This window comes from Jaculus jaculus, chromosome 16 (assembly GCF_020740685.1).
Source record: "Jaculus jaculus isolate mJacJac1 chromosome 16, mJacJac1.mat.Y.cur, whole genome shotgun sequence".
NCBI classification, from domain to species: domain Eukaryota; kingdom Metazoa; phylum Chordata; class Mammalia; order Rodentia; family Dipodidae; genus Jaculus; species Jaculus jaculus.
In genome coordinates this window covers 42,666,650-42,681,404 of record NC_059117.1, presented here as the reverse complement: position 1 = coordinate 42,681,404, position 14,755 = coordinate 42,666,650, and the positions used below count along the sequence as shown (strand labels likewise).

Here is a 14,755-nt window from a genome sequence, read left to right as displayed (position 1 = left end):
TCACTGTATTCTGAATTTTTCCCATACTGCCCCTTTCCTCTGTCCACCCTACACTCTTGACTTTGCCAAACCTCCTCCCATCTGCTTGCAGCCACTCTTCATCCTGATTTTCCTGTGTTCCTAAAGGAGCAGTTCTCTTTGCATCTATAAAACTTAAGCTCCCTTCCCTGAGTGATTCTGCTCTCAGATGTTCCTTTGACCATATGATGAAAGTAATACTGTCAAAATACACCTGGAATGACCCACAGATGAGCCATTCAGAGGGACAATTGCATTTTGGGAGAAACTAGTTACTCTTGGCAGGCTCCTTTCAGCAGATTTATCTGAGATGGGGCTTTTGTGCCATTCCTTTTCATGTCTTATGCCCCTCAGGGACTCTGGGCAACCAGATTAACTTGGTATATTGCTTGGGAAGTGTGCATATGTTCAGCAAGAACAGAGCCATATTTGAAGTTAGACTGTTGGCTGCCTCTGACAGTAAAATTCCAGGTCTGAGAGGACATGAAGGCCTTACTTATTGTGGTATGCCATACCACAATATGGTAAGAAAGAACCAACAAGAATCTAAGAGTGGGAGGTAGTGGGAAAACCTCACTCTGAATTTAGAAGATCTGAATTTAGCTCAAACTTTGCCATTTATAAGAATATAATTTTGACAAAACACTGTGCTTATCTGAGCTTCAGTCATTTTGTCCTATTTTATACTTCAGGTAAAATGGGACACAATCCTAGTGCCTGGCATTGTATCTGGCTCTTAGACCTCAACACACATGCACTGTAGGGAACAATGAGTGAGCAAAAAGGGTCACGAGGATTACGAAAAAGCACTCTGAAAGTGCTGCTATGCATTGGAATTTTTATGATAATTTTTGTGTTCTTTAAAAAAGAAAACAAACATTTTTACTTGGCTTTAGTGCATCTGTCACAAGTTTTAGAAGGAATAAAGGACAGATAAAGCAAAGATGCCTCCAGTGGAATGTGTTTCATGACTGTGCCTCAAAGGGTCACTCAAAGTCTGCAGATCTCTGAGACATACTTTGGAATCCCATGCTGTGCTTTGTGTCATGAGGCTCTGTGCCTTGAGCAGTAGGTCTTTCTCACAGCAAGCTGCAGCTGCAGCTGCAGGGACAAGGCCTTGTTCACTTGCTTACCCATGCGCATCAGGCTGTCTTCAAAGCTTAGGCAGCTTCACACCTCACTACTGCCTAACCACTGCATGTTCCTCTCTTGTTCATGCCATGCTACAAAGTGGACCAAGATGAATGCCAGGCTAGGTGACGGGATTCTGAAGGTCATTCCCAGCATTGTTCCTGGGAATAGAAGCACATTGAGGTTCTTGGGCCCTCTACTCTGTGTTCCCTATTGAGGCCATCCAGATGTTTGTGCTGGAGTTGTCTTTGGCCTGGCCTGTGGCTAGGATGGGCATGCATGACCCAGAGGTAATTTCATCTTTGATGCTGGCTGGATGTGTGAACTTAGTCAAGCCATTTCTCTTTGGGCCATTAACTGACATTCATTCAAGTGGCAATGAAGAAGTTGCCATCTGAGGTACAAGTGTGGAAAAATGCCAGAGTGTCTCCTTATCTACTTAGATAACTAAATGTGAATTTCAACAAAAATTGACATGATTTTAAAATACTTGGGAAGAATTGAGTTAATGGCATTTTCCTTTTTGCAATATAATACAAAGACACAAATGATCAGACCTGAATTATAATTCTCCAGTCATCATTTAAAGAAATAGTCATATTATTGCAACTTATTATTGGCAATGATTTTACTACTTATTCTATAATAACTTATAAGTATTTATTATTTATATAGTTTATTAAATCACAAGGTCATCTTTAACTACATTCACAAGTTTATGTCTCATATCATTAGCCATTGAGGGTGCTGGAGTCCTTATAGACTGAACAACAAATCCTTTGGCTGCTCCAAATATTGTGGTTGCTGCCCCCATAATGCATGACCCACAATCCCTATGGGGTTGACCTGCATCCCTAACAAGGAAGGCCTCTTCAAAAAAGGGACGTGGAGGGTAGGGGGAAGGATGGTACCAACATGTGTTGTTTACATACTAAATATGTCCATATCTAATTTAAAAATGTAGGTGTGGGGCTGGACAGATAACTCAGTGGTTAAGGCACTTTCCAGAAAAGCCTAAGGACCTGGCTTTGATTCCCCAGTACCCATGTAAAGGCAGATCCACAAGGTGGCACATGCATCTGGAGTTTGTTTGCAGTAGCTAGAGGCCCTGACATGCCCCCCCCATAAATAAAAAAGAATATTTTTTAATTTTTAAAAAAATCCAGACTTGGTGGCTCACACCTTTATTGTCAGAACTCAGGAGGCTGAGATAGGAGCAGGCTGAGCTAGACTGAGTTCCAAGTCAGCATGTGCTATAGTAAGATTTTGGCTCAAAAACTTCATATGCACTTTATATGTTCAATACTGCCCCACAGGAGGCTCATGTACTGTTTCTGATTTCAGTTATCTGGCAGGGTGAATGCCTTAGAAGTAATGGCCATGGACAGGTGTGCATGCATGCGTGTTCTTATGCATACCTGGGCACACAGCACATACATGCACACCCACCTCAAGGAGCCACATATATGTAAAAAGTGGTGGCCACAAAATGAGGGTCACACACAGCTGACTAACACTTGAGAGAGAACTTATTCTCCCTTTCCATACCCAAAGAAAACACTGCTGGGCAAAGGGGAAACTTCTGGCAAGAGTAGCCACCACTGGGCTGAGGGGAATCTGATGTCAGCGACACCTTGTGGCAAAACAGCAGGAGAACATGAGCTCCTCACATCCCTCAGACCAGGACCAACTGACTGATGTGGACATCTTCTCGCAGTGGCATGTTAGGAGCTCTTCTAAGAGCGGGTGTGAAGTGAGTGAAGGGGCTGACCCCTTCAGCCATGGTGGAGTTAGGGCTGGAAGCAGCCCTGTCAGTGTGCCGTGAGCACATTTTCATGTGCTTCTGTATCTGAAGAGGACCCCGAGCCAGTCCCCCACAGCACTAGTTGGGCTAATTATCTGAGTACTGGCTCTCCTCCGGATTCCAACCAGGTGTTTCCATGGTCTGTGCTGACAGCATATGGTGTCTTCAGCAGAAGGGCCTTACCATTAACCTTTGGTGGGTAATCAAGTGCTCTGACAGAAGTCTGTCTTGTTTGTTTTGGGAGATCTAGTAGGCCTCTCTGATCAACAGCTCATTGTAGATATGAACCACATCCTGGTACAGGGAATTACAGGCCAGCACCAAAGGAAAATAAAAAAGAAAATGATAGAGAAAAGAAAGAAACAGGAGAAACTTAAGTTTCAGTTTTATCTCACCCTCTCCAGGACCCTTCAATTCAGGTGCTCCCCCTAAAGTTCTCTTGAGGGTTCCACCTTTTAGTCTGACTTCCAGGATGTAGGATTCTATGGAACCAGTTAAATTTGGGTTCAGTTTTGTGTCCCCCCACCCTTCCCCTTCGCCCAAGCTCTACTCTCCCTATTGTCCAACTCTCAAGATGCTATTAAGGTATGTCAGCAAGTAGGGCTGATCCAGGGTAGGAACCGCAGATGAGTGAGACAACGCGATGGTTGTCTTTCTGTGATTGTGTGAGTTCATTTAGAATGACCTGTTCCAAGTTTGACTATACTTCTACAATTTCTTTGTGTCGTTTTTTTCTTATTGTGGAGTAGAATTTCATTGTGTAGATTTTTGGCTATCCATTGATAGGCACCTGGGTTGATTCCAGTTTTTAGCTATTATGAATTGAGCAGCTATAAACATGGTTGAGCAAATATCTCTGAACTGAGATGTGGAGCTTTTAGGGTAACTTTTTCGTAACGAAATAAAAGGGCCTATTGTTAACTCTATATTCATCCTTTTCAGGAGTCTCCATATTGATTTTCATAGTGGTTGTACCAGCTTACATTCCCATTAACAATGAATGAGTGTTCCTATTTATCCACATTCTCACCAACATTTCATTTGATTTTTTAATGTTTGCTATCCTTACTGGAGTAAGGTGGATCTCATAGTTGTTTTAATTTGTATTTTCCTAATGGTTAGGGATGCTGAACATTTTATTACGTGTGTGTTAGCCATTGGTAATTCTTCTTCTGAGAACTCTGTTCAGTTCTCTGTCCCACTTATGGAATGGGTTGTTTGCTTTTTATTGTTTAGTTTATGGAGCTCTTTGTAGATTCTAGATATATTAGACTTCTGTCAGTGGTATAGCTGACAAAGGTTTTCTTCCATTCAGTGGGTAATTGATTGGCTCTGCTTATGGTATGTTTGTCTGTGCAAAAGCTTTTTAGATTCATGAGATCCCATTGGTTGAGTGCTTAATTTCCTGGGCTACTGGGGTTTTGTTTCCTCCTAGTTTTTCTTCTAGTAGTTGAAGAGTTTCAGGTTTTTTTGTTTTTCTTTCACTGGATTCAATTTAACCTACAGTTTTTATTTTCTATTAAAACTCTATGCTGTAACAAGCACTACCAAAAATGTATCTATTTTTTTAAAATTAGTTTTGTACTCAGTGAGTACAGTCAAGTTGGTACCATTGTTAGCCTCCTCCCTATTCTCCCCCTCCATAGGGACCCTTCTTATTGGGGTATATGGGTCGTCCAATGTGAGTTTAGCCATCAGTTATGGGTAGGAGGAAATGTCTCTGTGTATCATGACCTAATGTGTGGCTCTAACATTCTTTCTGCCCCTCTCCCACAAATTACACTGAGCCATGTTGGGTTCATTTTAAGTCTGCTTCAGTGATGAGGTTTTGGGAGCCTCTGTGTCTCTGGATAGCTGGTTTGGTAAGAGTTGATTGTTCTCTGTGTCTATCTCCTTCACCCTTGTGCTGGTACCAGGTTCATGAAGAAAACAGCACTCTTGCTTGTTTCTCCAATTATTCTTAGTTTCATCTGGGGCCCTTTTGAGGTATGATGGGGTGGTTCTCTCCTTAGGATCTGCATGTATCTGAAAAAGAGAAGCAGATTCTCTGACAGAGAGTAAGTTAGCACAAGATAAATGGGATAACCATTATTATGTTTTTAGAGAGAATTTAATAGGTGTAGGCCCTCTCCTAGCCCATAATTGATGGAAGCTTGATAATGGAGAGTGGGCTCATTTTTGGATATTTTTGTTTCCCAACTCCAGCTGGGTTCTGTTCCACTGAGCAGATCACTTAGCCAAATCAAGAGCAGCTGGTTTCCCACCCTGGCTGTGTACCACTATTGCACTTGTGTGAGCATCATGTCAAGTTGTTTGCTGTTAAGTAGGTTAGACTTGTTAAGTAGGTTGCTTGGACAGATACTGGTCATTTTCCCCCAGTTGCTCATGTAGCACCTTCTGGCACTAGATGTGCTAACTGAGGTCTTATATTGAGGTCTTTAATCCATCTGGACTTGTTTTTTTTCTGAGGATATGCTTGGATATCTGAGGCCTTATGCCATTCCATATGAATTTTGAGATCATTTTTTTCAATCTCTGTGAAGAATGATGCTGGTGTTTTTATTGGTATTGTGTTAAATCTGTATGTTGTTTTTGGTAGAATTGCCATTTTCACAATATTAATTCTACTTATTCAGAAGCATGGGATGACTTTCCATCTTCTCAAGTCCTCTGCTATTTTTTTGTTGAGTGTTTTTATGTTTTCATTGTGTAGTTCTTTCATATCCTTGGTTAGTGTTATTCAAAGGTATTTAATTTTTTTGTTGCTATTGAAAATGGGGCAGCCTCACTGACTTCTTTCTCTGTATATTTGTCCTTTGCATATAGAAAAGCTAATGACTTTTGTGCATTGACTTTGTATCCTGCCACTTTGCTGAAGGAATTTATCACCTTTAGAAGTTTTGAGATGGCGATTTTCAGGTCACCTATGTATAGGATCATGTCATCTGCAAATAGGGCTAACTTGATTTCTTCCTTTCCAATTTGAATTCCTTTTATTTCTTTCTCTTGTCTTGTTGCTTGTGCTAGTACTTCTAGTACTATGTGAAGAGCAGTGGTGAGTGTGGGTACCCCTGTTTTGTTCTCAATCTCAGTGAGAACTCTTTGAGTTTTTCCCCAATAAGTATTATTTGCGCTTTAGGAGCTTTATATATATTCTTTAGTGTGTTGAGATATAAACCCTCCATGCCTATTCTTTCCAGTGTTTCAGTGTTTTGATAATGAAGTGGTGTTGTATTTAGTCAAAGGCCTTCTCTGCATCAATTGAGATGATCATGTGGTTCTTATGGTTCAGTTTGTTTATGTGGTATATTGCATTGACTGATTTTCTGCATGTTAAACCATCCCTGCATCCCTGGGATGAAGCCTACTTGATCAAGGTGAATAATGCTTTTGAAGTGTTGAATTCAGTTTGCAGGGATTTTGTCCGGGATCTTTGCATCTAAGTTCATTAGGGATATAGACTTGTAATTTTCTTTCCTTGTTGCATCTCTGTCTGGTTTTGGTATTGGGGTGATGCTAGCTTAGTAAAAGGAGTTGGGGAGGATTCCCTGGTCTCCGATTATGCAGAATAGTTTGAGAAAAATTGGTTTCAGTTCTTCAATGGTGGTTTGATAGAATTCAGCTGAGAAGCCATCTGGTCTTGGTCTTTCTTTTTGGGGAGGTTTTTGATTACCTTTTCAATCTCCATGGATGTGAAAGTTGTAATAGTTTTTTTTTTTTTTTTTTTTTTTTGAGACTAATCTGCTCTGAGTTTAGTTTTGGTAGGTGGTATATATCTAGGAATTCATCCACTTATTCCAGACTATTTAATTTTCTGGAGTAGAGGTTTTGGAAGTATGCCCTGATGATTCTTCCAATTTCATTCATGTCTGTTGTGATCTCTTTCATTTTTGGGATCTTTTTCATTTCTGTTTCTCTGTGCATGTCCCAGGGTGGTAGGCTTTTAGGTCCTTTGCTGACCTCTTCTTAATCTTTTCTCCTTAAGGCTAAGACGGATATTGAAAAGAGAGACATTGAGGTAGGACTTCAAGAACAACAACAACAAAAAGCCACCTCCTTTCCAAGAAAGAAATGAGCAGCCCTCTCTCAATGCAAACAGATGGCTCATTCCATCCTTGTCTTAGAACACTGAGGGTCCACTTGCCTCACTTAATGCAAAAAAGGGATTTCTTCAACAGCCTTCCCAGAGCAGAGCAGTGAAAGACTGTTTAGATGTCTCCTTGCTGGAAATAGAAGAATTTGCCTTGTGTAAATGAATGGCTATTAGTTTTACTGAAATAGCTTCTAAAGCAGGAAGTTATGTGGCTTTGGGCCTGCACCTGCCCACCACCATGTAATTTGGCTATCCCCACACACCCAGCTCAGTCCCGCTGAAGCAGCTCTCCTCTCTCTCCAGGTCCATATTCAAGCCTTTCATCTTTGTTGATGATGTAAAACTTGTCCCCAAAACACAGTCTCCCTGCTTTGGTGTTGACGACCCAGCCAAAAAGGAGCCTCGGTTCCAGGAGAAACCAGACCGTCGGCATGAGCTATACAAGGCTCACGAATGGGCACGTGCTGTCATTGAGAGTGACCAGGTGAGCTGGGGGGGGGGGGGGTTTCTAGGTCAGTGAGAAGGGAGAAGCAAGGAAGCAGCTCGCAAACCCGTCTCCTTCCTTTCCTGTCTCTCCCAGAAACCAGCTTCTGCAACTACCTAGAATGATGGCGTTAATTTTCCTAACAGCTCTGCTGAAACTGTATAGAATAAAGCCTTTATTTTTAATGTTATTCTGGAACTGAATGGGATAAGCATTCCTCTCTCTCACCCACTGCTTACTTAAGAGTAGTTGGGATAGCTGCTTATGTGCTATCTAAAATTCTTTGCATGCTTTTAGGTGATAAAAGTACAGTTGGTTATGGTCCATTGATAAAGAATCAGTCACACAGCATTTCAAGAATTGCTTTGAGATTGGTGGGAGTGATGGCTTCACAACAGTGTAACTCTACAGAAGGGCTGATGGGAAGTCACGGTTATGTTACACGTCTTCCATTGCCAAACGCTTTCCTGGCCTCATGAATGCTGCATTACACTGACCTTTCTTGTGGGCAGTCCAGGCTTGTTGCTGGCCATGCTTATTTTCCATGCATGACTGCCAGCCTCAAAAGGTTCACTGTGTCACTCTGTCTCTGGTTTGTGGCTACTGGGCAGTGAGAATGCACAGATAGAAATGGTGGCATGTAGGGCTGGAGAGATGGCTCAGAGGTTAAGATGCTTACAAAGCCTAATGACTTGGGTTTGATACCCCGATACCCATGTAAAACCAGATGTACAAAGTGGTGCATGCATTTGGAGCTTGTTTGCAGTGGCTAGACGCCCTGGTGCACCCATTCATTCATTCTCTCTCTTTCTCCTTACAAATAAAAAATAAATGGTTGTATGTTCTGAGAGAGACTGCTAAGGTGGTGGGCTTTGAATTAGAAATGACTCTTGGTTTGAAAAAGATAGCAATAGGAAGTAGGACTGGGAACAGCAGCTTCTCAGTTCTGTGACAAATTGGGCAATTGAAAGCTCTCACTGTTACCTACTATAAATGTTAGTCCCACTCAGAGGAAGAGCTGTTACCCTCTCAGAAAAGGAATGACTAGAGGCTACATGGGGCATGCATTTATTCAACTGAGCCACTTGGTCCTGCAATAATCACGTTAGTAAATGCCTACTATGTCCTAGTCACTGTAAGGCAACGATAAGCTCACCTCTTGCCCCTGGCAGATGATGGCCTAATGAGAGGCACAGCCTTGAAGACTGGTCATCTCAAGACCAATGGTGACAAACATGTCAGTAGCAAAAGAATTGTATGGTATGGATGGATCTGAAGAAAAGGCCTCCATGGGGCTCTGAAGTGGGGCTTGGTTAGCCACATGTTGAGGGAGAGAAGAGCCTCCAGAGGACAGAGTTACCTGTGCAATGGGAGAAAAAAATATGTGGGATATGGAGGTGGAGGGAATTCTGTCAGGATGAGGAGGAAGGATGTGCTTGGCAAGAGGTCAGGTAAACGCAACATTGGTGGATATTGCGAGGGTTTCCCTGAATGTCAGTCAGGAGTCTGGATTGATCCTGAAGGTATTTTGGAGCTGTTTAAATGTTTTATGAAGGCCAGTGACATCACCACATTCTAGAACAAATCCTGTGGCTGCAGTTTGGGGAAAGATAGGAGGGATTTTGCTGATATGAACTGTGTCCTTCTCAGGAGCAAGGCCGTACCCTGAGGGAAACCATGCTGGAGCTGGAGAAGCAGGGCCTGGCCGCCATGGAAGAGATCCTGAGCAGCCCCGAGCCCCCGGAGCCCTCTGAGGTGGCAGACCTTTTCTATGACTGTGTGGACACAGAGATTAAGTTCTTTAAGTGAAGCAAGCATTTCTTTCCCCTTCTTATTTAAAATTAAAATTTCCCACCCGACTAAATTACCAGCAGAAAAAACAACACTCTCCTATTTGAGTAAAGTGAGAACATTACCATGTGGCCTCCTTTCCTGAAGCCAGATCCAACTGTTACCTTGTGTCTAAATGTCCCCTTTTCTGCCACCTAGGTCCCCTTTGCTATGTAACACATATCCTTCCTGCCTGTTGTTCCATTGTGTGATGAATTGAGGGTTTGGAGCTGCTATTCTTGTATTTCAGTGACAATGGACACATTAGCCTCTCACTAGTCTACTAACGTTCTTTGAGCCTTGAAAGACAGACTGCTGATCCGAAGTGGTGGGAAAGGAGTTTCTGAGGCCTAATCTTTTTCTCAGTACTGATTTCTTCCAGTTAACAAAAGGCGTTTGTCCCTATACAGCACTCTTATAGGTGTAGAAGGGAGAAATCCCAAACTTCCCTCACTGGAATGCAGGCCTGGGTGTATCTAATATCCCCACAGGTGTTTCCTGGAAAACTAAGCCCATGGGAAGGAGTAGAGAGGCCCTTTTGCATTCCCAGATCTGTTCCAGTGCCTGTGACCTTGAAGGACCTCTCTACCTTAACTGTGGTAGATCCAGACCCACTTCCACACACAGGAGCTCCAGCCATCCATGTTAGCTGGAACGTACCCAACTTAGAGGTTCCCAGCCATGCTGTGGCCTTGCAAGGCACTGTGTGGCTTTCTCCACCCAGCACTGCACTCACCCCCTGAATGTGGCTGTGTGTGGACATGATTCAGAGTTTGGCTGCCAACATCTTGACCAGGATTTATTAAATGGACCTGTGGTGCCCACACAACTGCAAACTCAGCTAATAAGGAGAACACTGTGACTACTGAGGGTCGCTGGAGAAGCTAGACTCCGAGAAGTCACTACTTTAGCTTGGCAGAGAGTCTGGGCGGTGCTCACTGGTTTCCAACATGTTCACATGAAGGGCAGGGCTCCCCACCAAAGCACACCAAGGCTTGCAAGGAGGACCAGGTGGGCAGGCTGGCGACAGATGGCTTTCTCTGTAAGATGACAGCCAGCCTTGCCCTTCCACCTAGCCTGCTCGAGCTCACAAGTCAGTATGTGAAACAACTGACTTCCAGGGTCTCCGCCCTTAGTCCTCATGTCCCACTTGCCCAGCAGCTGTTTTTAGACTGATTGCTGAAGTAGGAGGGAGACTGGGTGGGGGAGGGGGACCTTTTAATGGTGTATATTGAAAGTCTTGACTACTCCTGAAGCGGCCAACGGGGCAGAGATGACCAACAGAAATGTATGTTAGCAGAACAGCTAGTGGGAATGTGCCATTTGGGTCTAATTATGCATCCTCATTCTCAACAGGAGTGTGAAAACGCATACTGTACCAGTGGTCTCAGAAACAGCTTTGGGTTCCTACCTCCTACCCAGCAACAGCATTTTGGGTTGAGGGCTGGCAGGGCCTGTCACATCTGTTGACACTGAGATTAGAGGTTTTATTGGAGTAAAGCTTGCTTTCCTATAAACTTTTCTTCAGAGTGAGGTTAAAGGTCCAGTGTGAACCTTTGGTTCACAGATTTATTAAATTCTGTCTTCAATATTACAAAAAAATACATTGTGTAAGTTAGGCCGAATTTTCCAGCTAGAGAAATTCATGGCAGCATAGTGGTGGCGTGTCGGCATTCCACTGCTGGTAAAGTGAGGGCTATGGGGGACTGGCTTCTCTCAGTGGCCACAGGTACACTGGGAAGAATGAGGACCCAGCAGATGGAGTTACCTGTCCACTCCCAAGCCTACTTGCCAGATTCCTTAACATGATGACACAGAGCCAGCCTAAGATTTTACCGTGTGCTCTCACCTCCACCTGTTATGCCCGAGCATCAGGTTTCATCAGGACTGATTTCTGAGACAGCCAGGTTTACCAGAAACCTAGTGAGAATACATTACAGACTGTTCGTTATTGTGCAAGGTGGCGGACAGTCGTGCCAGCTTGATGTCATTACCCAGTCATGCTATGGAAAACACATTGGCCATGGCCACTACTGTTATTGGACATTGACCTTAGTCCAGAATGGCAGAAAATGACTAGCCCTCCTTGAAGGTTGTCTTGGTCAGTACCAGAAACCACAGCTGTGATGTTTCCATATTACCACTAGAGGGCAGGAGCCATCTGGCCGCCTGACAAGTTAAACTGGACCTGGTTTCTCCTGTCTGGCAATTGAAGTGGCCTTAGTACAAAGCCTCGTTTTGTGGGCAGATTCTTTTTGCATTGGGATGGGTGTAGACAGACAAGAGGAAAATAGGTATTGCTGATATGCCTGTATGAACTTGTATCTAAATCAACAGCTGGAAATGCACTGGCTTTTGAAGAGGCAGCTCTAGGAGAAATGGGTGATTTTGAGTGCTCCTAACAAGAGTTTCATTTGAAGAAATCCTTCTTCCATGGATAATTTCTTAACCAGGGAAAGGTTTTATGAGGGCAGCATGGAGAAGATGAATATTCAGGATACAATACATATGTAATGTTTAAAGTTCACTGTGTGTAAATAACTCCCTGGAACACCACTTATGCATCTATTAAGACTTGGGGTGAGCTGGGCGTGGTGGTGTACAACTTTAATTCCAGCACTGGGGAGGCAGAGGTAGGAGGATCTCCATGAGTTTGAGGCCACCCTGAGACTCCATAGTGAATTCCAGGTCAGCCTGGATTAGATTGAGACCCTACCTCGAGCCCCCCCCACAAAAAAAGACTTGGGGTGAGGTACCTGTGCATGTTTTGTGCAGAAACAAGTCATGGTTGTGAAGGACAGATGCTCTTCCCGACCTGCCCACATAATCTAACACAAGACAGCTAATTGTCACACAGATGGGATTTACAATAAGTGAAAACAGCCCTTAGAGTTAAGGGCACACATTGACAGACAGTAAATTAGCAAAGCAGAAATAGTCCTTTTTCATTCTTGAAGTGTCTGGAAGCTTTGGGTAGAATAAATATATAATAAAAATTATGGTGACTAGTGCCCAACACAAGCCCCAATGTTATTAGGAATCTGCCTTATAAGCTGACATGTGGAGCAGGCATATGCCTCATAGGTCTTACTGCTTAGCAGTGAAGCTCCTTTAATAGAATCGGAAGGTTAAAAAAGCAGCTGTCAAGCAGACAAGTGACTCTGCATTCTAGCTGGTGTCATCCCACATTTACAGTTTGCAGTCACGTGAGAATCCAAATATGCTGGCTGGAAACTGCTATTGGCAGGAAATAACAAAAGAAAACCTTTGTTTCCTGCAGTGGAAACGGACCATGTAGTCTTAACAGTCTTTTGTATGAATATCCACAAATCAGATAATGTCCCTATCCAGTGCTTGCCTTTGGAATTGTCTGTACATGTACCAAACATACAATAAAAATACTGAAGTTAATGTCCAGGGGCCTCTTTCCTGTGTTTCCTGAAAAATCGTGATCATCCATCGTAATACAGAGAATGTATGAGAGTATATGTTTTTCAAATTGTAATCTTCAGAAAACTCAGTCATTTCAGCAGTTTCCTGCATCATGTCTAATTTGTTGAATAAATTCACTATTTAAAAAGAAACCTAAGATATAATCAGATACTGATTCAGACCCAGCAGGAAACCAACTACAAAAAGAAAATAATCAAGTGCTGGTTAGGATGTAGAGAAACTGAGATCATTGTGTATTGTTAGTGGAAATTTTGAATGGTATGTCCATTGTAGAAAATAGTATTTAGGTTACTCAATAAATTACAAATAGAATTATCATCTGATGATGTGATGCAGCATTTCTTTTTATATAATATTTTCCTATTTATTTGCAGGGTGGGGGAGGAGAGAGGAGAGAATGAGAACGTCAAGGCCTCTAGCCGCTGCAAATGAACTCCACGCTCAGGCACCACTTTTTGCATCTGGTTTTACATGTGGATACTGAGGAATCAAACCTGGCCTGTCAGGCTTTGCAAGCAAATGCCTTTAGCCATTGATCCATCTCTCCAGCCCTGATACAGCATTTCTGCCTTCTAGTATATATGTAAAAGAATTGAAAGTAGGCTTTGGTAGTCAGGCTCCTAGCTTATTCATAATAGATAAGAGGCAGATGTAGGTGTATAAACAAAATGTGGTATATCTACACAGTGGAATAGTATTCAGACTTAAAAAACATTGTGATACATTTTATAATGCATAGAAATGGACATGATACTGAGGGAAATGAACTAGTTAAAAGATGACACAAGGGCTGGAGAGATGGCTTAGCGGTTAAGCACTTGCCTGTGAAGCCTAAGGACCCCAGTTCGGGGCTCGGTTCCCCAGGTCCCACGTTAGCCAGATGCACAAGGGGGCGCACGCGTCTGGAGTTCGTTTGCAGAGGCTGGAGGCCCTGGCGCGCCCATTCTCTCTCTCTCCCTCTATCTGTCCTTCTCTCTGTGTCTGTCACTCTCAAATAAATAAATAAATAAATAAAAATTTTTTTTAAAAAAAGATGACACAAAAAATTCCATGTTCATGAAGTACCTTTAGAGTGGTCAAATTTATGGAGACATTAAAGTGGTTGCCAGGGACTGGGAAGAGAGGAAATGGAGAACTGTTGTTTAGTGGATACAGAATATATGTTTTATAGGATGAAAACACTTTCATCATGAGGGGGGAGACAGATGCACAACAATGTAGGTGCACATTGCTGAACACTAAAAATGATTAAGATGATACATTTATAATGTGTGCATCTTACCGTTTTTAAAACTATTTGAGAGAGAGAGAGAGGGAGAGAGAGAGAGAGAGAGAGAGAGAGAGAGAGAGAGAAAGAGAGAGAGAGAGAGAAGGAGGAGGAGGAGGAGGGGAGGAGGAAGAGAGAGAGAACTCGCATGCCAGGGCCTCAGGCACTGCAATCAAACTCCAGACATTTCTGCCACCTAGTGTGTATGTGCGACCTTGCGCTTGCCTCACATTTGTGTGTCTGACTTATGTGGGATCTGGAGAGTTGAACATGGGTCTTTAGGCTTCACAGGCAAGTGCCTTAGCCACTAAGCCATCTCTCCAGCCCCTTGCCTTTTTTTTTTTTTAAAAAGAATGAAACCCCATACTCAAAAGGGAAAGTCTAGGTCTTCAGATTGGCTGGTGCTATCTATGACAAGCCTTGTTATTCTAAAGTCTTAGCAGCTGCACAACAGGAGAATGCCACTTCAAGGGGAAAAAAGCCATCCCTTCTACTCTTGGGAAAATCAAAATACAGCTGGTTGTCTTGATCAGGAAAATGGGACTTTGACAGCTGAAATAAGTGACCTATCAGCCTTGCATGAGGAGGAGCCACTCATTCTTTCTATTTTATTTTCAACCTTTTCCCAAAAGCCCATCAGTCTTTTAAGCTCCAAGGTGATGGTATGTTTTCACT

General features: G+C 42.9%; 2 protein-coding genes across 3 annotated transcripts in view; one reads left to right on the top strand and one right to left on the bottom strand.

Moving 5' to 3' along the window:
- The window catches only part of Scrn1 (secernin 1), a 78,121-nt gene extending 65,350 nt beyond the window's left edge, over window positions 1-12,771 (top strand). For both annotated transcript variants that reach the window (XM_004652769.3, XM_045136119.1), the window contains exons 7-8: window positions 7,350-7,530; window positions 9,181-12,771. In XM_004652769.3, the coding sequence (XP_004652826.1) occupies window positions 7,350-7,530; window positions 9,181-9,339 (340 nt within the window). In that variant the 3' untranslated portion in view covers window positions 9,340-12,771. The remainder of the gene's footprint in view (window positions 1-7,349; window positions 7,531-9,180) is intronic.
- Window positions 1-14,755, bottom strand: part of Wipf3 (WAS/WASL interacting protein family member 3) — a 110,014-nt gene that overhangs the window by 5,204 nt on the left and 90,055 nt on the right. The gene's annotated exons all lie outside the window — the stretch shown is intronic.